This window comes from Vicugna pacos, chromosome 13 (assembly GCF_048564905.1).
Source record: "Vicugna pacos chromosome 13, VicPac4, whole genome shotgun sequence".
In the NCBI taxonomy this organism is placed as follows: Eukaryota; Metazoa; Chordata; class Mammalia; order Artiodactyla; family Camelidae; genus Vicugna; species Vicugna pacos.
In genome coordinates this window covers 65,559,819-65,586,988 of record NC_132999.1, presented here as the reverse complement: position 1 = coordinate 65,586,988, position 27,170 = coordinate 65,559,819, and the positions used below count along the sequence as shown (strand labels likewise).

The 27,170-nt window shown below is 58.0% G+C and overlaps 2 protein-coding genes across 2 annotated transcripts; one reads left to right on the top strand and one right to left on the bottom strand.

Moving 5' to 3' along the window:
* Positions 1-1,163: 1,163 nt before the first annotated feature.
* Positions 1,164-4,879, top strand: TPRG1L (tumor protein p63 regulated 1 like). The gene is made up of 5 exons (XM_072975560.1): positions 1,164-1,499; positions 1,593-1,684; positions 1,758-1,934; positions 2,790-2,943; positions 3,584-4,879. The coding sequence occupies exons 1-5, from the start codon at positions 1,284-1,286 to the stop codon at positions 3,776-3,778; spliced, it is 834 nt and encodes a 277-aa protein (XP_072831661.1). The 5' UTR covers positions 1,164-1,283; the 3' UTR covers positions 3,779-4,879.
* Positions 4,880-5,462: 583 nt separating this feature from the next.
* On the bottom strand, positions 5,463-19,898 carry WRAP73 (WD repeat containing, antisense to TP73). The gene is made up of 12 exons (XM_072975559.1): positions 19,762-19,898; positions 17,432-17,584; positions 16,858-16,974; positions 11,413-11,485; positions 9,830-9,933; positions 9,074-9,160; positions 8,758-8,892; positions 8,606-8,683; positions 7,346-7,451; positions 6,608-6,733; positions 6,024-6,215; positions 5,463-5,786 (listed from the first exon to the last, which is right to left on the bottom strand). The coding sequence occupies exons 1-12, from the start codon at positions 19,828-19,830 to the stop codon at positions 5,644-5,646; spliced, it is 1,383 nt and encodes a 460-aa protein (XP_072831660.1). The 5' UTR covers positions 19,831-19,898; the 3' UTR covers positions 5,463-5,643.
* Between the last annotated feature and the right edge of the window lie 7,272 nt (positions 19,899-27,170).

Here is a 27,170-nt window from a genome sequence, read left to right as displayed (position 1 = left end):
GGGGCTGTGAACCGTCATGGATGCACAGCCTCTGGGTTTCCCTGAGGACGGGCGAGGAGGATGGTGATGAGGTGGCCCTGGGGCCTGTGGGTGCCAAGACCAGGGAGCTGAGATCCCTGGCAGGGGAGGCAGATGCGCCGGGGGGCGCCAGCTGCACGGGAGATCCCTCAGCGCAAGAACAAATGCGGTTCTAAGTGCCGGGAGAAGAGCAGGGGCTGCGACAATGCCTCCTGGCTCCGCCCTTGATGGAGTGACTTGGGCAAGTGACCAGGCCCTGTGCCTCAGTGTCCCGCCCCTTCCGTGGAGCAGGGGGTCGGGCGCGCCGGTTTCTAGGCGCGGCGAGTACGTCTGCATTCAGCACAGCGCTGGGCCCACGTCCCTGTCGCTCCATCCATGAACCCCCCGGTCAGGAAAGGCGGAGGCGCACAGGACAGTGCTCGGCCCCGCGCGCCGCCGCTCCTCCAGTCCCGGAAGCCCGCGTCGCCCCTGCGGCGCAATGCGGACACCCGGGAACAGAGAGCTGGTCCGGGGGTGGTCATCCCGGCTGAGGGAGCGCGTCCAGCGGGCGGGACCCTGGGCAGGAGGTGCATCCAGGGAGTGGTCTCCCGCGCAGGGGTCCGCATCCAGGGGGTGGTCACGCAGGGCGGCTCCAGGGGGCGGTCACTCTGGGCAGGGGGCGTGTCCAGGGAGGTTGCCGGTCCTGGTGCGGGGCGGATCTAGGGGCGGGCACTCTGGGCAGGGGCCGGGGTCCCTTCCCGGGTGCCCGCTGCACTTCAGCCGAAGCTGAACAGAAGGGGGTGGACGCCGTGCCGCAGGTTGGGGTTCCAGGACGCCCCCGACCTCCCGCCGTGCCCTGGAGGGGCGAGCCCCGGGCCTACTGGGGGAGGGGCGCTCGACTCCGGGCACTGCCCTCCCCGCGGGGGCCTCCGCGTCGCCTTGGCAACTGGCCTCGGCCCCGCCCCGCCCAGTCCCGTAAACAGGAAGTGGGCGAGCGCGCGGCGTGCTCTTCCGGTGCTGCGAGGGGCGGAAGCGATTGTGAACGATGACGGGAAAGACCAATCGCAGAAGACAACTGGGTAAGAGCCAATCGTGAGGGCCTGAGGGTGCGGGAAGGGGCGGTGTCAGGGGCGGGGCTGGCGAGGCGGAGCAAATCGCGGCGGGCCGCGGCGCGGGGCGGGGCCAGGGGCGGGGCTGAGGGCTGGACTGAGGCGGTGGCAGCGGCTGCGGCGGCGACGGCGGCTGCGTCGGGTCCGGTCCGGGGTCTCTCGGCGGCGGGCGCGGCGATGCTGCAGCTGCGGGACTCGGTGGACTCGGCGGGCACAAGCCCCACGGCGGTGCTGGCGGCCGGCGAGGAGATCGCTCCGGGCGGCGGCGGCGGCGGCGGCGGCGGCGGCGGGGGCCGGCCGGGTGCGGGCACGCCGCTGCGACAGACGCTGTGGCCGCTCAGCGTCCACGACCCCACGCGCCGCGCCCGCGTCAAGGAGTACTTCGTGTTCCGGGTGAGGCGGGGCCGGCCGGGCCGGGACGGGGCGGGAGGGGCGCGGCGGGCGCGCGCGGCGTGACCTGTGACCTCCGCCTGCCCGCCCCCGCAGCCCGGGACCATCGAGCAGGCAGTGGAGGAGATCCGCGTGGTGGTCCGGCCGGTGGAGGACGGCGACATCCAGGGGGTGTGGCTGCTGACCGAGTAAGGGGCGCGGGCTGGGGCGGGGGGCACCGGCGCGCGGACGCGGCGCCGCGGTGATTGCTGCCTCCCGCAGGGTCGATCACTGGAACAACGAGAAGGAGCGGCTGGTGCTTATCACCGACCAGGCGCTGCTCGTCTGCAAGTACGACTTCATCAGCCTGCAGTGCCAGCAGGTGGTCAGGGTGGCCTTGAGCGCGGTGGACACCATCTCCTACGGGGAATTCCAGTTCCCCCCGAAATCGCTCAACAAGTAAGTCTGTTCAGCAGAGAGCCCCCCCCGGCGCCTCCTAGTCAGCCAGCCCTTCTGAAACCAGCCCCCAGCAGATGTCTGTGTTTGTCATTACTTGGAAACATAAGAGCCTCAGCTATAAAATCGGTGGAGCTCCTTAGAATAGAAGCAGGTGACTTCTGCCTAGCAGGTGCATTAAAAGGAATTCTGGCACAAAAGACAGCTATTAGGCTTGTAGTGAGATGATTCGAGGTGTTAAAGTAGACCTGATGCGGATATTCTTCAGATAAGAACCAAACTCAGCATTTTATCTCTGGCCAGGAAAGGATTACATTCTTTTATAAATGGAAGTGGTAGCACATCACTTTAACTTGCAGACGTTCCTGAAGGTTAAATTAAACATTTAATGGACAACGTTCAAGAGCTGACCTTCGTATGTTAGGGGAGTTTTCTGAAATGGAAACCTAGACATTAGTATACTCCATTGAGTTAAACAGTAAATTTTAGACTTGTGGTGTAGAGATTTGGATAGGGAATTCAGGAAACTAAGATGAGCTAAAATTTTTAATTAACAATAAGACACTCAGAAAAAAAGACTTTAAGTTACAAAAATATCACTCATCTAGTCATCCCGCTACCTGTTAAGCTTTGCTGATTGTGCAGAGACTGGCTGTAGTGTAGCTAGGACAGCGTGCTCAGCTGTCCTGTTTGCAAGTGCTGAAAGCTGTCAATGCTGGCCACACCATTCCCGTCCAAGCCCGTGGATCCTTCTCTGTCCTGAAATGTCATCAGTCTCGTGTTTAGCAGTGGAGCCGAGTGGATGTGGGTGCACAGTGGCCGTCTGTGAAGTCTGGTCCCTTCCTTCTAACTTGGCAGGCGAGAAGGTTTTGGGATCCGCATTCAGTGGGACAAGCAGAGCCGCCCGTCCTTCATAAACAGGTGGAACCCCTGGTCCACCAACGTGCCCTACACCACATTCACAGAGCACCCGATGGCCGGCGTGGATGAGAAGACAGCCTCTCTGTGCCAAGTAAGAGGACAGATGGCAGGAGCAGGGCCGCCCAGCGGTGACTGGAATGTCCTCAGCCTGCACTGCCCAGGGTGGTAGCCACATGTGGCTGTGGAACACTCACCCTGTGGCTACACTGAGAAAAGAAACTTAAAATTTTTACAAATGTTAGTTACCTTACGTGTAAGCAGCCCTGTGTGGTTAGTGGCTGCTGGCCAGTGTGGCTCTATGATGTGGCCCTTTGTGGCTGTGGCTGTCTTGGGGAAGGTCCCAGAAGGGCTTCAGGGCATGGCAGGTGTCCCGGCCCTGCTCCAGCTGGGCAATCTAGGTGCTGAGCAGGAGAGGAGCCCGGGGGTGGGGGCGAGTAGTCCCCCCACGTGCCAGCTGTGCGCCTTGGCCTCCTTGCTGCCTGGTGGGCGGTGGGAGGAAGGTGGTTCACGGTGGCGAAACCCCGGAGACTGGCAGAGCAAGGTCCGTGAGTGCTGCCGGCCGCCGGCCGTCACGGGACCACGGGAAGAGCCAAGGTTTCCAGAGAGCTGCCTGAGGGCAGGGCTGCAGGGCCGGGCAGGTGCTCAGCTGGGTGGGGACAGCAGGGCTGACATAGAGGCGTGGGGTCCGCTCCTGTGGATCCCCTGACCAGACTCCACCTTTTCTCTCTCAGTTGGAGAGCTTTAAAGCGCTGTTAATCCAAGCTGTCAAAAAGGCCCAGAAGGAGAGTCCTCTGCCAGGACAGGCGGGCGGCGTGCTGGTCCTGGAACGCCCCCTGCTCATCGAGACCTACGTGGGGCTGATGTCCTTTGTCAACAACGAGGCCAAGCTGGGCTACTCCATGGCCCGCGGCAAGGTCGGCTTCTAGGTGCCCTGCTCGGGCCGTCCTGGGGAGCCGGGCAGGCGGGACCCGGGGCCTCGGGGCAGCTCCCCTGCTGCTGGCAGGCTCGGGGCCCTGACCTAGGGGTCTGGGTGTGATTGGCGGAGTCAAATGAACTGTATACTTCAGCCGGATATTGGATGTCTGCGAACGGGAGCTACAGGCAAAACAAGGTGAATCGGGCTGTCCCCGTCCTGGCCAGCGTCAATTTCCTAGAACCTCACTTTTCCTGTTTCTCCTGGTGTCTCCATCCAGCTTCCTGCCGTCCTCCCACCCCAGCCCCTGAGCATGTTAGTGATAAACATTGGTGATCCCACTAGGACCCCCCCGTCGGCACCTCAGCTGCGTAGACGACCACACCCAGGGAGGTACCGAGTACCCCAGTGCCTGTAGTTGCAAATGTTTACAGTTGGTGTCAAATTTTGTATCTTGAGATTTAATCCATCTTCTTCAAGCGAATACGAAAGAAGCCAGCAGACGTGAGCTCAGCAAGAGAGTCTGCCTGTCAGCTCCTGAACAGGCAGTTGCTTTTGTGTAAACAAGTGTTTGACCTAAAGTCACACTTTTTCTAAAGTTAATCTACATTGTGTTAATAATACCCACGGTATCTTCCCCAGGCCCAAAAAGGTTTGCAGAAAATCATTTTAAAACCAGTCATTAGTTTGAAAGTCAGATGGATAAGTTCTTTTGCACTCAATTTTGACAACTTTTAAGTTTGTATCGTCATATTCGTATTTAAAAAGGGAATTGCTTAGTTTGCTTTTAAAGGATGCACTTTTAAAAAGGAACCGTATTAGGGCCTCATGCAGCAGCTGACCTGTCCTGGTTCCCGCCACTCCCCGCAGACCCGAGCTTGTGGGCGGTCGCAGCTCGCCGCCCCCACCCCGTCCGCGGCCCAGCCCTGTGCCTGGGAGCTTTTGCTGATTTTAGTGCTGGCTCACGGGTCCCTGCTCCTGATTTATGACCCTGGCGTAGCTGTAGTCAGCACGACGTGACCTGGACGCAGGGGCCTGTCAAAAAGCAGCCTCCACACCCAGCCTGGGTCCTGAGCCTTGCTTTTGGTCTTGTGGTAAAGATACTTAGAATTGAGTGGGTGTCGTTCCTTTCTAAAGTTATTACAGCAGGTGCAGCATCTCAGAGTGGGAGCTGTCCTGCTCTAGTTTTGAACCCTGTCAACTTGCAGGGGTGCGTGTGCGTGCGTGTGCCTGCACAATGAGGGTTCTGCACTTGCCTGGTGCAGCTCCCTTCACAGACACCAGAGGGCGGTACAAAGCAGTCCTGAGGGGGAGGGACAAATCCTCATTCGCCTACAAGTGTGGCTCGGCCCTCGGCCCTGGCTGCTTGCGGGCAGCACCTGCAGTCTTTCTGGGTGGACACTCCCTGCAGAGCTGACTGAGCAGGCCGGGGACTGTCCCTGACCGGGATGCCCCGGCACCTGCACCCCCTACCCTTGGTGGCACACCTCCCTGCCCGCCCCCGACCCCAGAACAGGCCCCACAGGACGCCCAGGCCATCCTCCCAAAACGTGCAGTGACAGGACGGAGGCTCCGAGCTGAACAGCATCCCGTGGGGTGACAGCTGCCTGGGGCTTGCTCACCTCTCCTGACATACACTCAAAACTGACCTAGAAAACTTTCCTGTGACCTAAAGCTTTCAGGAAAAGCATTAGCCGTTTTATGAAATAGCAAATACGTATTTAAATAATACCATACATATGTACAAAAATGCCTTGCTATAAACAATAAGAGCAAATCACTTCCTCTGGACCTGAGGAGCCATGAGAAACCACGAGAAGCCACGGTCCTTTCTCATGGTTCCCACCGCCACCCACACGGGCCTGTCCACGCAGGGCCCTACGTGTGGTCGCCCCGCTGCCCGAAGGCGGTGCTGACCCCCTCCTCTGTCTCCAGGAAGCACAGGCAGAAATGGTCCTTACCGAGGAGGGCCAGAGAGTCCCCGCTTAAGTGCCAGCACAGGGAGAGCACCTGGAAGTCACCTGAAGAAAGACAGGTAGCCAGAGGTTAGAGCAAGAGGGGCCAGGGCGTCAGGCCAGTGGGAGCCCCAAGTTCCACAGATGGGCTCCTCCCAGCCTGCAGAGCTCAGCGCAGCCAGCCCGTTTCAAGTGCACACTGGCCACCCTGAGGTTTACGGAAGGTGTCCCCCTGCCTCCACCTCCAGCTGGAGGCTGGGTCTGCGGGGACAAGCCATCTGCCAGGGGTCCACCTGCGCTCACCTTCCCCGGGCACCTGCACTGACACGCAGCCCGCCGGCGACCACAGGTACACCTTGCTGCCCCCTGTGCAGATGGCCAGCCGGGGCTGCCGTGGGTCCCACTGGAAGGCGCGCACGGCAGACAGCTGCTCCAGCACCGCAAACAGCCGCAGCTTCTGCACATCCCAGACCCAGACGGCATTCGGGAGGTTGTCTGAGGAGGGAGACCGCACAGGCCGCGGTTCAGCCCCGTCGCGGCCCCTCACCATCCCCTCCTGAGGATGGACACTGAGCAGACAAGTGACATCTCCACCCCCACCCAGGGTCTCAGCAGGCGGGGGTCATGCCCCTCGGCCTCTCAGTGCACCCAGAGCCCTGCTCTTGACCGCAGAAGGGAGAGACAAGGGCCGGGAGGCGGAGCAGCCGAGCTGCTGCTCTGACAGGACCAGCTGACCCAGGAAGCTTCCGCCGCTGGGACATCCACCACGTCAGCAGCAGGACGTGTGCGGGAGGCCCAAGGCCTGATTGTCCTTCCAAGCTGGCTGTACCCTTGGCCCCCGAGCAGCGGGCAGAGGACACAGCACTCATGTGGGGCGCACCACTGACCGTTCCTCGTCGCCAGGAAGTAGTTGTCGGGACTGAAGGCCAGCGCCCCGACGCCAATCCGGGGGTTGGCTCTGTCGGCAGCAGGCTTCAGCGTCTGCAGGGACACGGGCACCTCGGCGATCTCATCTAGGCGTCAAAGGAGAGCGTGCCCTGAGCCCCCTTGGTCTGCGGTCTGCCCGGCGGCGCGGGAGAGGAGCCGCGGGCCCTGACCGCCCGTGGGCGTGACCAAGACATGTGGCAGGAAGAGCTCGGGGCAGGACTTCAGGGAAAGCAGGGCTCTGTGGGAACCTGGCCGGGACAGATGAGGCCCGGGAGACAGAGCTGCATCAGGCGGGCAGGAGACACCCGGCGGCCGTTCCAGCAGCCCCTCTGACACCCTAATTACGCCCCTCTTACAGGCGAGGAAACTGAACCGTGAGCAATCTGCGGGGTCCCAGCACAGCTGTGCGGCTGCACCGAGCCCCAGCTCACCCGACAAAATGTCATCGTCGTTAAAACAAAGTCGCCCTCAGCGTCCCAGCTGTCCAGTTCCGGTTTCCAGAGCTTGTGTTCAGTCAACAAGACAGTGCTCGGGTGGCCTGCTGGCTCAGGGCTGAGGGGACGCTGACCAGGCATCACAGGGAAGGAAAAGCATTTAAAAAAACAAAGACTGTCTAAAGTCCACCTGGACGGAGAGGACTCCTGCGGGAACCGGGCGGTAAGGGGGCAGGGTGGCGCCCGCTGGGCTGCGCTTCTTACATTTGCTCTCTGGGGATGACAGGGGACCAGTCACGGCTCTGGGTGGCGGGAAGGCGAGGCGGCCCAGCCCCAGAGGGGGGCTCTTCTCCGCCTCCTTGTACACCACCTGCAACACAGACGTGGGCAGGACGTGTGGCTGCTCCTGGGGGGGGCGGGATGCCACCCCACTCACCACGCCCCGAGCATCCTCTGGTCCCTCCCGCAGGCCAGCCCGTGGTCCAGCACAAGTGTGAAGATGGCTGACAGGTGGGACAGGGAGTGACCAGAGCAGACAGGAAGGACAGGCGGGCAGGGTGTGGGGGGCCACGGGGAACCCTGAGAAGCCTGGGGTCGGCCGCACCCCGACGGCCGCCTGTGAGTCCCTCCCCTGCACCTTCAGCTGGCCGTCCAGTCACCGCCTGAGTCCGGACCTCCACCGACTCACAGACTCCCCGCACCCGCAATGCCCAGCTGACCCGGGACCATACTGCAGCCCTCGCCCGCCGCCTTCCTCCTCACGACAACCCCCGCCTCTTACTCAGGTCTCTCACCTGCGGGCAACTCACCAGGGGGTCTGTCCATGTCCCCGCTGTCCCCAGTGCCGGCGTGTCTGCCCTCATCCCTACTGTCCCCATAAGGCTGCGATTTCTGTCCTTGCCCCCACTTTCCCCCTGATGCTGGGGGGTCTGTCCTCATCCCCCTCATCCCCCTCGGCCAGGGTTTCTGTCTGTGTCTCTGTCTCCCAGCACCCAGGCCAGCGCCTGCTGAGTGAACAGACACACCTACCCACCTCAGGACCTCTGCTCCCCTGTTCCTGCTGCCTGAATAACTCCTCCCTAGATCCCACCTCACCTCCTCCTGGTGTTGGCCCCAGGACCCCTCGGCAGGCAGCCACCCTACCCACCCCGGAAAGATATCTGGCCCTCCCGGCCCAGCCCAGCCTCCACGGGCCGGAGGTCTGCCTGCTCTTTTCCAGCTGGCCCAGGGCACAGCCCGCGGCCCAGCAGATGCTCAGTGGTCACAGAGCAGGGAGCAGGAGCAGGTCCAGAATGAGCCCTGGGGGTGGGAGCGTGAGAGGGAGGGCAGGCGCCACATCGAACCCGCTGGGAGTGTGGCAGGAGAAACGAAGGCCACTGGTGCAGACCCACAGTGAAACGTGACAGGATCAAGTTTACGGAGATGTAAGTACCCGTATCACCATAAATAATGTAAAGCGAAAAAGCAGTTTTCTACTTCCTTCCCCAAGTACTGTACGAATAGAAACATGCCTTCCAGACTTACTATTTTGGGATTATTAATGGTTGCAGGATGCCCAAACTCTGTGATCATTTTCCAAGTCACGTGGTTGAGGATGCGCACCTGGGGAGGGAAACTGGAGGGTCAGAGCCGCCCAGCAGCTGGCGACGGGCTTCACTTCGTGGGCCGTCTCCCACCTTCCCGTCGTAGCTCCCGACCGCCAGGAACTGACTGCTGGGGCTCCAGGCCACGGACTTGATGCCCAGGGACCACTCGTAAGCGCAGTAGGTGGACAGGAGCCGGCCATCCAAGGAGTAGAGCAGGACCTTGTACTGTGGGGACAGGGATGTCACGTGAGGCTCGGAGAGACAGGAACCCAGGGCAGGAACGTGCCTGAGGACACTGCCCTCCTCTGAGGTGGCATGGGAGCTCTCCAGCTCGATGTCTGAAGACGCACAGTTACGGCAACATGAGCACGGGGAGAGCGTGCAAATAAAAAGGCGGCTTCCCTACCTCCAGGCAGCTGTCCCAGGCTGCCAGCACGCAGCCGTTGGGGGCCCACTCGATGCCCGCCAGGTCCTGCGTGTCCGTGTCAAAGTGCTGCCCACGGCGGCGCAGGGAGAGACCCAAGAAATTGAAAAAATTTTCTTAAACAGATACACATACGTTCACTTTATAGCTGATATGTTAACACATTTCATACTTAACTTCCTTCTCAAGCAGGACAAACATCTCTACAGCTCTGCCCTGCAGCTGTGAAATCCTGCCTGAGTGCCAGGGAGGTCCCCAGGCAGGGCGTCTGGCTGCCACGTGGCTCTGCCTCTGGCCCCCAGGCTGCACACGCTGCCCCTCTTCCTGCCCAGCTGAGCCTCACCTCCCAGGACAGCCCTGCCCCGCGCTGAGATGGCCACTCAGCTGGTGTGTCTGGATCCATGGCCTCCAGGGGGCGGGCACTGGGTCAGTGTAAACTCCAGGTCACTCCTCCTGGGAGGGCCACACGTACGCAAATACCGTTTAACTAACAAGAAGGGAGGTGGCTCAGATTTGGTGGCACACGAACTGGTCACAGCCCAAGCACGGGCCAGCTCGCTAAGTCCTAGAAACACTCACTGATGCGTGTTCCGTGCAGCACACCTGCCTTTGGAGATGCGGGATCACGTTTCCCCATGCTGCACGGGTGACCCCCCCAGAACCTCAGGGAGCACACTGCTCCCCTCCCTCCCTACCCTCCCCCGGGAGCCTGCTCGGGGCGGGGAGAGCGCCGCTCACCCGCAGAAGCTGCCAGTCGCTGCAGACGAAGATGCTCACGTAGTCCCGGCAGTCCCGCCTCTCCGCCAGCGCCAGGTAGCGGCCGTCCCTGGTGAAGGCCAGGCCTGCCGGGAGACGGAAAGGCCCACGGAGGAGGCCACAGCGGTCAGTTTTCAAGGGAGGATGGGGAAGCGCGAGCGGCGGTCTGAAGTGGGGACGCGGCGCCTGCAGCGGGCTCTGCAGCTCTGTCTCCAGCACCTGCCCCCCAGACTTCAGATGGGCAGGGGGTCACCCCCAGGCCGGTGAACCAGAGGGTGCTGAAAGTGCGTGCCCCGTGGAGCACGCGCTCCCGGGAAAGTAACTGCAGGAAACTTGGGGGTTCAAAGCCGGCTCGCCGCCACTCCCCCTCCTTTTACTTTTGAATTGAATTATTTCCAAGAAGTAAATTTAAGATGAGAATTTCTGGTTGAAATGTCAGGCTGTACTTTCCGGGTCCATTAGCGCACCGAGCCCGGCCGCAGCTCGCACCTCATGAGTCAAAAAAACACCTAAATGACACGCCGCCGTTCCACTGAGAGCTGTGTGTGTCCTCTTGATGTGAGGGGCACTCACATCAAGCTATAAACGTGAGAAATAAATGTACAGCTGCATCTCATGCACCTTTTTTAGCGGGCGTACATCGGTTTGCAGTGCTGTGTTGTTTCCGGTGGATGGAACAGCACTCAGCTACATGTGCGCGTGTGTGTGTGCACGCGTGGGTGTGCCCACGCGCGTGCCTCATCCTGTCTTTCCCATGACAGGCTATGCTGCAAGGAGCTGGATACAGCTCCCTGTGTTCTGCAGTAGGACCTGCTGTTTCAACTGCATTTCATTCAAATGTGAGTTTCAAACTGTCGATGGCAAGAGAAAAAATGGAAAGATCATTCAAATTACGTACTGCTTCCTTCTGTTCATTGAAAGACGATCATGTAATTTCATGACTCCACAGTGGGGCATCCAGCTAGCTCTCAGCCCAGTTAAATGTCGCGGGGGGTTGCTCCCAGCTGGCACAGAGGACACTGGCCAGTCCTCCTGCCCCGGGACGTCCCAATGGGACAGGACCCCGTCCCTCACAGAACACACAGAGTTAAGTCAGTGGAGGATCTGGTTCAGAATTCCATGTGTGGGCTAGGGTCCCGTGACGGGACACCAACTGGAAGGGGACTGAACACCCAGTTCGGTAACAGAGGTTCAGGATTTCGTGTAAACCCTTCTTCCTTGACTTCCTTAAAACAACCTCCTCCTTAGCTGCTGAGGTCACATAAAAGGGAGTCCTTGTCTTGTACAGACCCAGGTGGAAGCGTTTACAGAGTGAGGACCAGGAGGTTGGGAACATACTTTAAAATAATCGGGGGCGGGGTGGGTGTAGAGAAAAAAGACTGGCTATGAGCTGATATACAACTGAAGCTACCTTTTGCCTGTTTGGAATTTCCCACGATAAAAAGGTCCACCCACCCCACCCCCCCCGCCGGCAACTGCATTTAAACAGCTTTAAGTTCAAACAGCGTGTTGTCTTGACACACCGTCTCTACTTGCTTATTTCTGAGCACCTTTGGCCAACTCACCCTGCTGACAAGCTTTGGGGTACTTGATGTAGGACACAGACTTCGTGCACAAGGACCAGACGGTTATCCGCAGCTGTCCGGAGAGGGGGAGGAGGAAAGAAACAGTGTATGTTCAGCATTTTTGGAAAGACTGTTGCAGCTCGTAAACCAGGCTGCCAGCACCCAGGGACGGGTCTACTTCGGAAGCAACAGTATCGCTGGTCCTGGGTCTCCGTCTGAAGAAATGCGTCAGACTCACACTTTACTATTGCTAAATTTAAGGCTCCCCACCCCACTTGGTTTTGTTTGCACTTTGTAACAATATATCTGAGTGACACAAAGTTAAACACAAGTGCTTTTAGTTCCAAAGTGCCATGGTCCCCCTTTATCCCCAGTTTTAGTCACTCATAGTCAACTGTGGTCTGAAAATATTAAATGGAAAATTCCAGAAATAATTCCTGAGTACAAAACCGCGGGCCGTTCTGAGCAGCAGGATGAAGGCGCGCCGCTGAGCGCCGTCCCGCCCGGATCCCCACCATCGACATCACCAAGGCCAAGGGACCAGGACCACCTGAGGCAGAGGACCCGTCCCCCTGACGTGCGGTCAGAAGCCAAAGGCCAGGCCAGTGCCCCTGTCCTGCCCTGTCATCCCACATCATCACAAGAAGCTGAGTGCGGACCAGTGAGATTTCTGAGCGAGGACTCAGTCACTTAACTTTTATTGTGGTGTACTGTTACGTCTTCTATTTCACTGTTAGTTACTGTTCATCTCTTACTGGGCCTAACTTATAAACTCAGCTTGACCACAGACCTGTCTGTAGGATTCGGGACGCTCAGGGACCTCAGGCACCCCCTGCAGATGAGGGCCAGGGGACGGTGTGCTGTGATCAGTTCTCACATAACAGTAAACCTAAAATTGTCACTTAGCCACAGAAACATGTTTAGGTGGGAAAGCCATCTGGGACCCTCGGTCTCCTGAAGCAGGTAATGGGGAAATGGCTCTGCCTCTCCGGCCAGGTGGGAGGGCGGCCTGGCCCCCAGGCTGGCAGAGACAGGAATGGGACCGACTCCCTGAGTGGACGCCCCACTGTGCCCCATCTCCCAGAGGATTTCTGCAGGAACCACTGCAGTCACTCCGCACACAGGCAGCCCAGAGCTGACCAGGCTGGTGCAGAAGAGAAGACACGTTAACGAGGGACCAGTGAGGGGACGCAGAGTCTTGCATTGTAACCCCAACTCTGTGAGCACAGGAGGCCCCCCGCCTGCAGCCATGGGGGAGGGCCTGCCTGTCACCTCCCCGAGACTCCCTAAAAGTGAATAGTCACCCCTGAGCAGAGTTTCTAGACTTCTGTTTCCAAAACCATCCCATACCCTTCTCATCGGCTGTCGGGAGGTTAACCGAGGGACAGGTGCACAGAAAAAAGGGCACCTGCCACCTCCGGCCACTGGCAGCCCCAAGGCCAGTGGACACCACCAAAGCTGTGCTCGCTGGGCATGGCGGTGAGATCAGGAACACGGGCTGAAAACTGCTCTCGGTCACATTGTAGCTTTACAAAGACTGCAGGCCTTCCCGGGAAGCGACCTGTGAGGCAGGCAGTGCATTTCTGTACCCATGTGACCCCTGCAAACTACGCTGTTGTTTTTAGCTTAGAAGTTGAACTTCGTGTTCTCCACTTCGCCTCTTAGAAAAGAGGAAAGAACCAAACCCGATGCCTGAAACCACCCCTCTGCAAAGCTCACCTGCACCGGGGAGACGCGGGAGCACACGCGCTGCGGGGCCAGCGACTCAGATGCAACGGGAAGTGCCTGCCTTTCTCGGGAAAGGCAGCGCCACCGACACCTGCAGACCGCTGGCGCCAGCGCCCCGGCAGCAAGGCGCACCCAGAGGCAGGCGGGTTTCCTCTAACCGCCCCCCACCCCCGGCTCCTAGAGGCCGAGGCGGGCGTGCGGTGTGAGCCAGCCGAGGAAGGCGCACACTTCCCGGCCCGGCGGGCGGGATGCTCAGAGCCCCTGGCCTGGCAGTGTCTGTTCTGAACACCTGCCCGCCAGTGTCGCGTCAAATGGCAGAGTGTCTGGAGGTCTCCTGGCCTGGCAGCCGGACACGGGAGGCCCTGCAGGGGGCCTGGGGACAGCATCTGCTTGTCCCCAGATGGGGGGCTTCACTTCTGGGCCTTCCTCCTCCCCCTTGTCACCACCCCCGGCCCCCAACCCCTCGCCCTCAAGGCCTTCTCCCTTGTGGTTCTGTAAAGTGCAAACTTAAGACTAAAGTGACTGCTGGGTTTAAAAAAGGAGCTGAGAAGTGAGGAGAAGAGGGAAAGGTGGGGTGTCCAGGCCCGGGGACCGCCGGTGCCCTGCCCGCTGCGCGCCCTGCCCTGGCCACGGAAGGCACAGAGCACTGAGGCCTGATTTTCACCCACTATCCTGTCAAGAAAAAGTTTTGAAAACCAAACTGTCTATACCTTTAATAAATCCAGTAAGAAAAGAAGAGGCAGTGAAACCCATCAACCCCACAACATGGCAGCACCTCGGGGAGGGGTGGGGGACGGGCCGCTCTGGGCCCCTCGGCCCCTGGGAGGACGAAGGGGCCATCATGGCCCTGACCTGGGACCTCAGGTCTGTCCCCACGGCATCACCGTCACGGCCTACCTGCCCATTAAAGGCGTCTGTCCTTGGCAGGACCCCACAGTCCCCCCTAGGCCATGGTACACTTTCAAGTACTTCTTCAGTGTGAACTCAAATGCTGATTGCAAGAGAAACTTGCTTTTGAGAAAGAGTTAACTTTTCTCACCTCCTTTTCCACAATACTTCCAACTTTCCTTGACATAAAACATAAATACACTTTTATTACATTCTCAATGCCGCTGGTGACCAAGAAATTCCAGTACTGAAGCAAAAATACTTAAAATAACCTTTTCCAACTTAGAGATTGTCTGGAAAATTAACTTGTGAACTATATAGCAAATTGACAACAACAGATTATCGAGTTCTTTATCGGTGTGGAAATGTGTGTGGTTTCCCTCTCTCGTTAGAAGTGCATGCATTTAGAGGTCAAGTGCTCCGCGTTTACGTACGCACACCTGCGTATCCGCGGGGTAAATACCCCTGCACTGAAGCTAAAGGTCCAGAGCTCACAAACAGAATTTAACACACAGGAGCAAGTTTTATAAAGTATATGCAAGATCTGTACAAAGAAAACACCGCTTAGAAAAAAATTTTAAAGACTTAAGAAAACAAGTGCCCCAGGCCCGCGGGTCCAAAGCATCAGTATTGCTAAGAAGCAATTATCCCCAAACTGGTCCACAGATGTGATGCAACCTCAACGTTAACGATCCTAGCACAGTTTTTTTTTAAGCAATTGACAATTTATTTTAAAATTGGCATGGAAATGCAAAAGACCTAGAATGGCCAAAACAACTTCAAAAAAAGGAGAAGACTGGAAAACACACTGATTTTGGTTTCCAGATTTACAATTAAGTTTTAGCGATCAGGAGAGTCTGGTGCTGACACACAGACAGATCAGCAGATCAACAGAACAAGACCGGTCCAGGAACAGGGCCACACACAGACAGACAACTGGTTTCTGTCAAAGGGGCAATGTGGGGAAGGACAGAGATTCAAGACAGATGAGACACCCCAACTGAGGCACTCACGCCCTGAAACTCCTAGGAGAAAACAAAAGACACTCCATGATCTTGGGTTGGGCAGGGACTTCTTTAGGCACAAGATGCACAAATCAAAAAAGGAAAAATTGATTAGAGACTCCATCAAAATGAAAAACTGCCCTGTCAAAGGAAAGTGAAAAAGCAAGCCACAGGCCAGGAGAGGATACCTGCTACACAGACGTCGGACAAAGGACTTGTGGCCAGAATACGCCTTCACTCAGTAACACGACAAACGGCCTAATACAGAAGTGCAGAGAAATACAGACAAAGTCACATGGTGACCAGCACACAGGGACTGTGTCCGTCGTAAGGAAAACGCAAATTACGCCATGATGAGACGCCACCACACATCAGACTGACCGCAGAAGAGGCTGTGATGACCAGCGTCACTGAGGCTGGGCGCCTGAACCTCTTCTGAGCTGCTGGTGGGACTGCCAGGGGCAGAGCCACGTGGGGTGGTGGCTGCAGGCTCTTAAAATGGCACACACCTCCCAGCGGTCACCCCGAGGTGTCTACCCCAAGAACCGGCCGCCTCGGTTTTCACTCACGACCCCTTGTCCAAGGGGCCCACGATTTGTCTTTCATGTTGAAGTTTGGGAGATGAGGGCCCCCTGCCAGGTGACCATTGGAGGGTGGATTTTGGCCCAAAAAACTATAAGAATGAAGAATGTTAGACAAGGAAGTGTGAAAAGCTCGAAGCATTCCCGAGACCCTGGAAAACGTTCAGGTGCACAACGCGGAGGCTCCGGGCCCCTTCGCGTCCGGCTGCGCTCCCGGCGGCCTTACCGGCAGACGTCACCTGTAAAGTATGTCTGAAAACCGAGACGGAGGTCACGCACAGCCATGGCGCTCTAACGCAGCTATATGGCCGTCCCCTCGCGGCTGGAGAGGTTGTTCCCAGCGATGCGACTCAGAAAAGCAGAATGAACTCCTGCAGGTCACTCCGCACTCCCGTGGCTGGGGATAAACACTCATCTCGCCAAACACGCTGTCACCGCGCAGGGTCTGCGCCTGCAGAGCTGGGGGCTGGGCCGGTGCGATGAGCCAGCACCCAGACCCGACGACCTCAGCGGAATCACACCCAAAGGCCAGAAGCCACCTCGTTAAAGGGACCCATACATTTTTCTATGTCCAAAAAACACACCGCTAACATCAAAGACCTTTCAGCAAACACCTTCGAGACGCCAACTGCCCTAATGTGATGTGTTTATGAGACGTAGTCACAGTGCCCGAGCTATCTCCAATTTACTACCAGATTTCAAATGTTCTTCTTCCACTCGGAGCTCCTGCCCAGCGCCTCGCGCCCAGAGGAAGCCCCAGGCTTGAGGAGCAAATGAACAAAGGGGTTAGTGCCACAGATCAGACGCCTCAGAGGAAGGATGTAAATTCGTTCATACTAAAGTTCACTTTCTATTGTTGAATCAAAAGAACTGTTTCAACCCTTACAAATATAATTTGGGGGAGGGTGTAGCTCAGCGGTGGAGCACGTGCTTAGCATTCACAAGGTCCTGGGTTCAATCCTCAATACCTCCATTAATAAACAAACAAATAAATATATAAATAAATAAACCTAATTACTTCCCCTCCAAAAAACCAACCAAACCAAAAATATACGTATAATTTAAAATGTTTTTAAAAAATCTTTCCTTTTCATTAAAACTGGGCGAAAAGATTATATAACAACACTCATGGACTTATAACGCTCTGACGACCAAAGTCGTGTTTCTTCCTCCCAATCGCCCACCGGAATGCTCCCACGTCATCTTCGGAGGAAGGTGGGGCAGGCATCCGGGCGCCTACTCACGTGAAATTCCGTCGTGTTGAGGATGTGGCGCCCGTCCGGGCTCCAGCAGGAAGCCACCAGCCCAGCCGAGCCCTCGTCTATCTTGCAGTGCCACTCTGGCTGCTCCAGAGACCACACCTGGGTCGTGAGAGAGTGATCAGGGCACTAATTAGGCTCTCAGCCTGAAGGGCTGGTCCTGGAAGACACCAGAGGCGGCCACGCTTCTCCGTGACGCCACTTTCTGTAGTTTGGAGGGTTTCTCCACTCTGCCGTTCCCAAGACCCTATTCAGTTAATTAACTCTGGGGTCTCAAACAAAACACCCCACCCAACGCTCCCTGAACACACGGTGTGTAGGCTGCTGGGCTGCCGTCCAAACACTTCCCGTTCCTGAGTTAATGTGGTCACAGATCATGAATATTTAAGTGTCTTCTTGTTTTAAAAGTACTTCAACTACGAGAGAACTATGATGACCTTAGAAGGAAGCGGGCTTTGAGCTGCGCTGCCTCCCTTCCTGCCCAGGAGGGCCCAGGGCAGGACCCTGCATGGGGAAGGGGGTCCCGGGGAGGCGGCGGGCCGAGCCACGGGCAGCGCACCTGGACCAGCCCCCTCTTGTACAGGGCACACAAGATGAAGAGCGAGTCGGCCGACCACTCGATGTGCTGGATCTGGTCCAGGCATGTGTACAGCTGGACGATCTGAAGAGTGTTCGCATCCCGGACCACTAGCCGGTACTGGACACAGGAAGCCTGGGAGGGGAGAGGAGAGGCCTTGCTGGCGTGCACTCCACCAGACGGGGTGGGGGGCTCTCGGGCATCAGCGCCGCCCTCTGCTCAGGAAGGGTCTCCTCCTCTCCTTTCAGACATGCTTTCTGTCTAGATAGCCTCGGGTTTATCGCCTGGAGAGCACATTCTAAACAAAAGATGAGTCAATAAAAAGATGAAAACTGAAACACACAAACCAGGAGTTAAACCCGTTCCACTCCAGGAAGAAGCAGGATTTTAAAACTCTCGATTCGGGTCTTTTTCTGCTCCCTTCTTCACTGCACGACAAAAACTAAAGAGGGAAGCCGCTGGGAAAAAGGCCCCTGTGAACAGCCAAGCCCTCTGGCCTGGCCACCTGCAGACACTGCGTGGTGTAAGGATGGAGGCTGGCGCTCAGAGAAGGGGCTCTCCCCTCTGTTAAAGGCCCACCTTGGGGCGAACCAACAGAAAGAGAATGCTCAGGTTTGAACTTCTGCAAGAGTAAGGGCATTTCATAAATGCTCATTTACCTACTGTGAGAGAACAGAAAACACATGTTAGTCTCTGCCGCCAGGTCCTGACACAGGGCTCCTGAAACCCTTGGAACCTCCTGGGTCACAGGAGCATGCTCTGTTCTTGTGGAGCAACCCTGGGTGGCACCTGGGTGGGGGCTGCTCCCCAGAAAGACCCAGCAGGACTAGAAACCTGGAATTTTCAGCCCAGCCCTTTTCTCTTCAGGGGAAAAGCCTGAAGATGAAGTTAATGACCACCCATGCATATGTGATGAAACCTGAATAAAATCCCAATACGGGACTCAGAGAGCTTGCAGATGGATGAACACATCTACATATGAGGGGGACACACTGGACTCCAGGGGACAAAAGCTCCTGCATCAAGACCCGCCAGGCCTCTCCCTGTGCGCCTCCTCGTCTGGCTGTATCACATCCTTCAATAAACTGCTAACCCTCCGTGTTCTCTGAGTCCTGTGAGCTGCTCTAGCAAATTAGTGGAACCCAAAGAGCAGATCATGGAAACCTCCAATCCACAGCCAGTTGGTCAGAAGCACAGGTGACAACCTGGACTTCCAAGTGGCGTCTGAAGAGGGGGGCAGCCTTGTCGGACTGAGCCCTTAACCTGGGGAATGTAATGCTCTCTCCAGGTAGACAGTGCCAGAACTGAGTCAAACTGCAGGACACAGAGCTGGTGTGGAGAACGGCTTGGTGTTGGGGGGAGGCCCACACACTGCTGATCAGATGTGGCAGAAGTGTTGCGCGTGGCAGGCAGCAGGGTGGGAGTGAAGGAGACTCAGGAGGGAGGACACCTGCATCACCTTCGTCCTAACCCTGACTCTGAAAATGTTCAAGTGTTAGTACAGCTTTCCTAAAGGTACAGCTACCTCATGTCCATATTTGTTAATAATACCCACGTTCAAGTAAACAGCTGACGTGCCTGAGTGTGCTTTCCTGCAACAGTAGAGTAATCACAGTTTAAAAATCAAGAGGGGGTGGGGATGAATAAACTGGGAGTTCAAGATTTGCAGATACTACTGTATATAAAACAGATAAACAACAAGTTTCTTCTGTAGAGCACAGGAAACTATATTCAGCATCTTGTAGTCATCTATAATGAAAAAGAACATGAAAACGAATACATGTGTGTATACGTAGGACTGAAACATGATGCTGTGCACCAGAAAGTGACACAACGTTGTAAACTGACTATACTTCAGTAAATTAAAAAAAAAAAAAACAAGAATGGATTCTTAAATGTTAACTGCTTCATTTTGTACTTATCAAGGTCAAATTAGATTCCTGGGGTTTTGTTTCATGAACTTCTATCAAAAAACGAGCCGCATGAATTTTGCACGGAAAAAGGAGCGTGGGAGAGAGACTGCAGATCAGAACAAATATGTGTCCTGTGCTTACTGTTTTTCACATTGTCGCTTTGAAAACTGGTCTGCAGCACCCGCCCAGGCCTCCTGTCTGCAACAGCAGCCCAGGCCCCCTGCCCGGGGCGCCCGCCGGGGGCCGCTGCCCGGGCAGGGCCCACCGCTGCGGACCCCGAGCTCCCCCCATCCGGGCCCCGCGGCCGCCCGGCTCCCGGCTCCCGGGTCCGCGCCACCCGCTGTGGACACGCGCCTCCCGCGGAGGGCCCGCCGTCGGCCAGGCCCCGCGGCCGCTCACCAGGTACTTGCCGTCCGGGGAGAACTTGCACAGCAGGCTGGACAGCTTGAACACCTCGGAGAAGTTCATGGCGGCCGCCGAACCCCTCGCCCGCGAAGCCGGGCCGGCACAGCCCGCCGCAACCACCCCTCCGCGGCCGGAAGTGACGCTGAGGCGGGAAGCACGCCGCAGCCAATCAGGGCCCAGGGCGCGCGCGCGGCATTGTGGGGCTCGTAGTTCTCCCCGCCCCGCACGCCACAGCGCTGTGAGGCTGGCGCCGCTTTTCGTCCCACCCGGGATTTCCGCCAGTCACCGAGCGGGAGAGGCCTCGAGGTCCCCTCCGGCTAGGGTTGCCAGATAAAATGCAGGACGTACACTTAAACTGAATTTCAGATAAGCAACGAGTCATTTTCTAGGGTAAATATGTTCCCAACTATCTACATAGCACATATTTATAACAAAATTATCCCCTTATCTGAAATCCAAATTTAACTGGCGTCCTGTGTGTATTTCTATGTATTTGTTTAATGTAAATACTTTTATTTACATTTTATTTTATTACAATTTTATTTACACGCAAATATATCCACACATAAATAGGCGCTCGTATAGATATAATAGATGCTATAGTGCATAATACATACATAACACGTGTACTGTATTTTATACATAGAATATAAATAAAAACTCGTTTTTCCTCGTTTGTCTTTTGGCTAAATCTGGCAACCACGCCTGCAGGGAGGCCGTCACTTCGCGCTCAGGAGGGCATCGGATCAGGAAGAGAACGAATTTGATGCTTGCTCCGCAGGGAGAGCACCCGGGTCCTGTGCACCCGCCTGTCCGTCGCACGCTCGCACCTGCGCTCGGACCTGCGCAGAGAAGGACACCCAGGCCCGGACCCGGGGCCAGCCGCACCCGCCCTCGGTACGGACCGCAGCGAGCACCCTCGTCGGCGCTGCCTCTGCCGACCTTGCTCGCTGCCCGGCGCGTGCCTGTCCTCTCGCCCAGTGGGGACCCCGGTCCTTTTCTCCCAACAGCAGCCTCCCCGCACCTGGTCCAGGACCCGCGGGCGCGTCCGCTGCTCACGGGTTCGCGCGGACTCTGACACCCAGCCCCGACCCTGCATTCTGAGAACCAAGACCCGACCTGGGTCTTCCTCGCACCTCCGCGCGCCCAGCCCGGGCCTGCGCCCTGCAGAAGCCCCCCGCCCCACCCCCAACTTCCCTGAACGAAAAGGTTGAGGATGCAAGCAGGCGTCCTGCTTCGCAGTGCCGGCATTTTCTGTCCCCGGCCAGTTCAACCCCCGATTGTGATTCATCTTTGGGTCCCGCCCCCTGCTCCCGCACCTTGCAAACAATAGGTGAGCAATAAAAGTGCGTGGAAGTCTGCCAGACGCGCCAGGTGAGGTGCGGACCTCGTGCAGCCAGAGAAGCGGGTCTGCACCAGCCGGGGGTGCGCACAGTTCCACGGGCGACACCGACGCGGGGCTCCCTTTGGCCTGGGGGCACTGGTTCGGAGGCAGATAACCGGTCCTTTGAGCACCAGTAGGCAGCGCACAACAGGTGCCGCCGCCGAGAGCCTTTCAAAACTCATCCTGCATGTCAGGTTCTTCAGCGGAGGCCCCGACGTGCTAGGTGGGAGCCCTGGAAGCCCAGGTCTACCCTGGGGGGAGGCCCGGACCTTGGAGCCACAGGTGTCGCGGGCCCGAGAGAAGCCTCGACCTGAGGCGGGTCTCTGCGCGCAGAAAGCAATGCCTCGTGCACGACCCACGTGTCGTCGTGGACACCCGCGCCTGTCTGCGCAACGAGGAACGGAATCCTACCCCCGGGGCCAGGAGGCAGTGGCCGGGGGAGGGGGCAAGGTGCGGGCCGCGGGACCTGGGAGTGTTTGCTTTCCTTGTTACTACTCCCTAGGGACCGTGGGACACGTCTTCCACCCAGGAAGACAGCAGGCTGGGGCCGAGAGAGTCACGCGTCCAGAGGGTCGCAGCTGATCCGCAATGAGGGGCGGGGCCCCGGCGAGGTCGTGACCTCCACTGCGTGAGCGGCGTGGGTGGCGGGCTCTCCTGGGCGGAGGAGCCGGGCTAATGCCACCCGGAAGCAGGTAGCTCGACTTAAGCCCCGGTCCCGAGGCCGAGACCTTCCCCGTCCCTCTCGGCCACTGGCAGTGCGGACCCGGGTGGCGACACCCCTGTGATGCGCGGCGCTTCTCCTGGCCCGTTGGATTCCCAGCGCCTGGCGCGGAGGGGTCCAGTGCCCATGGGGGCGGAGGGGCGAGACCCGGAAGATGCAACGTCTGGGGAAGGAAGGCATCGGGACGCGGGGTCTGCATCTCTGCCCCGCCGCTCCGGCTCCCGCGCGCCCTTCTCCGCGCCCCCAAGCCGGCCGAGGGTCGCCGTCCCGTCTCCACAGCAGCAGGGCCCCAGCGCCCGGGGCGCGTCCAGCCAAGGCAGGCGGCCCCGCCGGGGCCGGCAGGGGAGACGCGCGCCAAAAGGCGGCGGGAAGGAGGCGGGGCGGAGCGCGCCCCGGGACCCCGACTCGGCCGCGGCCAGCTGCGGGGGCGGAGCGCCAGGCGGCAACCTTGGCCCCAGCCTGGCCCCGCCGCCGCGCGCTCCTCCCGCCACGGCTGAGCGGCCCGCGCGCTGCCTTCCCGCCCGCCGGCTGCGGAAGGCGCTAACGCCCGCGGCCACCCCCTCCCCGCGGCGCCTCCCCTCCCCGCGCCCATATAACCCGCCTCGGCGGCCGGCGCCCGCCCTGCCTCCCTGCCCGCGGCCGCCCAGCCGCGCCCGCCTTTCGGCCCGCGGCCGCCTTGCGCTCACGAAGGGGTTACGCGGCGCAGCCCGGGCCAGCGCCGGGCCGGCTCGGGCATCGATTCCTGGGGCTCCGACGGCACCAGGTAGGCAGCACCGGAGCCCGGCGCGAGGGCGCCGGGGCGCGGCTGGGCTCCACCTGCGGGGCCCGAGCCCGGGGCGGCCAGCACACAGGCTCGCGGCTCCGAAGCTGGGAGTCGGTGAGGGGGAGATGGTGCACGGACTCGAGAGAGGGTGACGTGGGGGCTCCCTCGAGTCCGACCAGCTCCTGGGATGGGGCACGGGCGGGGTTGCGGGGGGGAGGGAGCCAGCCGGCCAGAGTCCAGCCCGCGAGGAGCTGCGGGCTCCTGCCGGCCATGCGGCGGCCTTTGGGGCCAGAAGCAGCCTCACTGGTATTCCCGGAGGGTCTTCCTCGGGCAAACCTCGCTCCACCCCAGCTTCGAGGGGAGGCTGAGAATGTGACCCCGGGAAGAGGCTCGGTCGGGGCTGCAGACGCGGGTGGAGGTTGGGAGACTGCCTGTCTCTGACAGGCTCCTCCCCGCTGGGCGCCGGACTCCCTCTGAACCCACGAGGGCTGTACCAATCCGGCGGCGCCAGCCGCCCCACCCTCAAGGATGAATGAGGCCTTCCCCTGGACCAGGAAAACTGGGCATGACCCCTAAGCTGGACCCGGAGGGTAGGCCACTAAACTGGATTCCACAGGGGCATCTCTCAGTGGCGCTGAGTTGGTCCGGGTACCCTAGCTCCTCAGTCTGTAACAGTTGGGGGAAGGAGGGGTCAGAATTTGGCCCCTGGGCCGCCCGGCCAGAGACACCTCCTTTTTCCTGCGTCCCTTCTCTCCTAGCCCTCCGTGCCCTGCTGCCACCGTCTTTTAGACCTTGGACTGGGAGGGGGAGCTATTATTACCTTCTTACTCAGCTTGTATTTTTGTCTGGTTCCTAAGTGGATTTGCACACAGTATGCACGTGTCTACATAAATAAAAGGGGGTGTCAGGTAGACCATTGTCAACCAGCATGGGGCCGGGAGACAGTGCACGGCTCATTTCTGACCAGAGGTCATGTGGTCCAAGTGTACTGTGGTCTGTTTATTAAATGATGGACTTTGGGGAGCCATTAGCTGAATGCTTTTGTTTTGTTTTGTTTGCTGTCACTGCTGCTGTTTATTTGTTTCGCCTGAACAGCTAGCTTTGGAGAAAATGCATTGCCCCCCTTTCATGTTTGCCAAAAGTCCAGCACCCGTGTTTTGATTTACTCAATAAAAGTTAAAAAAGAATTGCATCGAGGACAAAAATACAAAGTATTTGGAATTTTGCAACATACAATGGTATGCTTTAAGCGTGTGATTCTAAAAATAGGATCAAAAGTCCAGCATCAGAAGCTGGCAGGGTGTCGGCAAGGGGATGCTGGAGGGGCAGCCCCAGGAAGGTCGGCCCCGGCCCTCAGGCCTGGTGCAGGCCCTGGGGAATAGGGTCACTGTCTCCAGATTCTGCAGGGCGGCCCCATGGGAGGGCCAGTCTGGTGCCACGGTTCATCGGGTAGGCGGAGAATTCAGAATATTAGGGTTCAAATCCCCTCTTCGACACTTACTCATCCTGGACCTTCTGAAAGTTTCCTAACCACTCTGAGCCTCAGTTTACCCATCTGTAAAGAAGGGCGGTGATAGCCCCTGCCCTAGAGGGTTGTGGGAACAGTAACCAAGACGCCGTATCTAAAGTGCTCAGAATGGTGCCTGGCGCCCACAAGTGGGCCCCAAAGTGTTGGCTGTTGTTGCTCCTCCAGGGTCCCGAGAACCTGAAGCCCTTGGTGGTGTTGGGTAGGGGACACAGTTCCCTGGTAGCCTGCAGCTCTCCCCGGCAGGGGACGGAATGGCTGGCAGTGAGGCAGGAATCTGCCCGTGGCCTGGGCGGAGGCTGGTGGCCTCTGTCAGGGGTACCATAGCAAGGATGCGTGCTTTAGCAGTTATTTATAGGGGACGCCCCACCCCCCTCCACGAATGGGTTGCAGACAGCGCAGCTAAGATGGGCCTGAAAAGGAGAGACTGAGGACTTAGGGAGAGGACCTGGCGGAGGTCCTGCCTGTAGCCAAGGACGGCATTCACCCTGAGATCCCGACACCCAGAAGGAAAGTGCGCATTCGTCTGGCAGACGATTTCAGGTCACCAGATTCAAGGGGAAATTTATCCTCTCCGTGCTTGTGTAGAAGTCCTTGCACACACGGTGAACTGCGTTTGCAAAAACGCAGAAATATGCTTCAAATGCATGTTTCTCCTACCCAGCCCCCGTAAGAGGGAAGGGCTCATTTTTGTTTTCTAATTTGGGGATTTCTGTGGGAGGGCTGAGTCAATGTTTTTGAAACCTGTTACTGATTTCCATTCATACAGAGAAAAGGAAAAAAGAAACTGAGAGGAGTCGTTCAGTAGCTCCTTGCTCCCTGTCACCCTGATGATGCTTCTGTCTGGAGGGCAAAAGCCTTCTTACTCTGGGGGATTTTCATCCCCAGGGCACTGTGTGGCAATTCACCCCCGCCAGGTGCTCCCATGTCCTGCCTGCCCAGATTTGTACAACATAGAAAACACATCTGGAACTAACGCATCCATTTCTGTAATCAAAACATGCAATGTCTGTTTTTTTTAATAGTTTGCCTTCTTAAGTAGGTTACATGGGATGCCTGGAAAAATCTTTTCTGTGTGTGCTATGCAGAGGAAGCCTGGCTCTTTACAAGAAGATCTCCCTCTGCTCATTGGGGTTCAAGCCGAAGCTGGCTGTGAGAGTCTGCGCAAGTGAACATAAACTTTCTACCTACGTCCAGCTGGTCGGGTTTGCAAACCAGACGTTCACCCCTCAAAAGTGATTTCTTTTTCTGGAGATGCTCCTCCAGATCAGAGACCCAAAGAGAGCAAAAATCCTTCCCAGTGCATGAGAGTCTCCAAATTTCGTTTGTGCTCGTCACTGGGTTGAAACGGTGGATCCTCAGACCTGCTCCCTGAGGCCTCATCATCCCCAGAACGCAAGTTTGCTTTTTAATATCATCCATGACCGTGTTAGCTTCCTGGGGCTGCCGTGACAGATTACCACCAACTAGGGCTTGAAACAGCAGAAACATTCTCTCGTGGCCCGGAGGCGAGAAGTCCCAGATCCAGGTGGGCAGGGCCGGCCCCTTTTGAAGGCTCTGAGGGAGAATCGGTCGTGTCTCCGTCCCAGCCTGCTGGGCTTGTAGACACGTCACCCCGAACCCTGCCTCCGTGCACACTTGGCCCCCTCTCTGTGTCTGTGTCTCTCCTTTTCTGTCTCTTGTATGGACACTCGTCACTGGACTGAGGTCCCCCTGTAACTCAGGGTGACCTCGTCTGGAGAGCTTTCCCTTTTACGTCTGCAAAGTCCCTCATTCCAGACAAGGTCATGTTCTAAGGTTCTGGGTAGACCAGTCTTTTTGGGGGGTGGGGGGTTGCTGTTCAGCCCACCAGAATAACCAGAATTCAGTGTCATTGGTCTCCCTTGTAATCTTGTGTATTTTGCTTCATGCATTTTGGGGGGGGTCATTAGACTTACTTATCTATTTGTTTGTTTAGTGGAGGGACTGGGGATTGAACCCAGGACCTTGTGCAGACTAAGCATGCGATCTACCACTGAGCTATACCCTCCCCCCTACTTTCTGCATTTGAAATACTCTTCTGAGAATCGGTCCTCAGCCTTCGGGCCGCCAGGGGCCATGGCACAAAAGGTGAAGAAATTTGTTCTAAGCCACGTCCCTCCTTGGCGAAGTAGGAGCAGGAGACCACCCGCTCCATTCCAAGCACGGCCAGGGGTGGAGGGGGTCCCTCGCCCAGCTTACTGGCTCTCCCCAGCCCGTCCCCCTGCCCCCATGTCCACAGCCTCTGCGTCCTGGGAAACAGGCCACCCCTTCACACCCCCGCATCCTCTCTCGTCAAGGACGGCTTGGGCCAGCACGGCCCCCAGAGTTGGGAGAGAGAGGACACACATGGAGTGGCTGCGGCCATCAGCCATCGGCATGGCCATCGGTGCTGTAGAGACTAGCTGGGAGGTGGGTGGGTGGGAGGGGTCAGGGAGGTGCCTCAGAGGGAGTAGACCCGGGAGAGGGGCCAGGCAGCAGGGTGGGCTCTGCTGGGTTCAGAGAGGGGAGATGGGGGCACCGAAGGCAGGTCTCAGAGTGTGGGGTGGACATTTCAGGCAGCACTATAGGGTCCATGGCTGGGACATTCTGTGGACCTTGGAGTTGGAATCAGGTCCCCCAAAGAGTGAGCCCCGGGAAGGACCTGGGAGCGAGAACCAGGCTTCAGGCCTGCCCCCTCTTCTGTTCTCCCATCCGTGTTTTGGGTCTAAGGACGAGTTAAAACTTTGGCAGTAGAACTTCATATGCGCCCCCTCTCATGCACCTGCTCCTGGGTGTTCACCCCCACTGACAGTTGGGCACTGAAGCGAGAAACCTCAAACCGAGCGACTAAATCAGATTGCAGGTGTTGATCTGGCCGCCATGCCTGGCACACGGTGGGCAGAGGGCACAGCGGGCAGGGCCCTGGGCTGGCAGTCCGGACAGTCGTCCAGAGCAGGCCTGGCTCCTCCACGGCCTTGACAAGTCCCCAGGCCTTCATCCATGGAGGGAG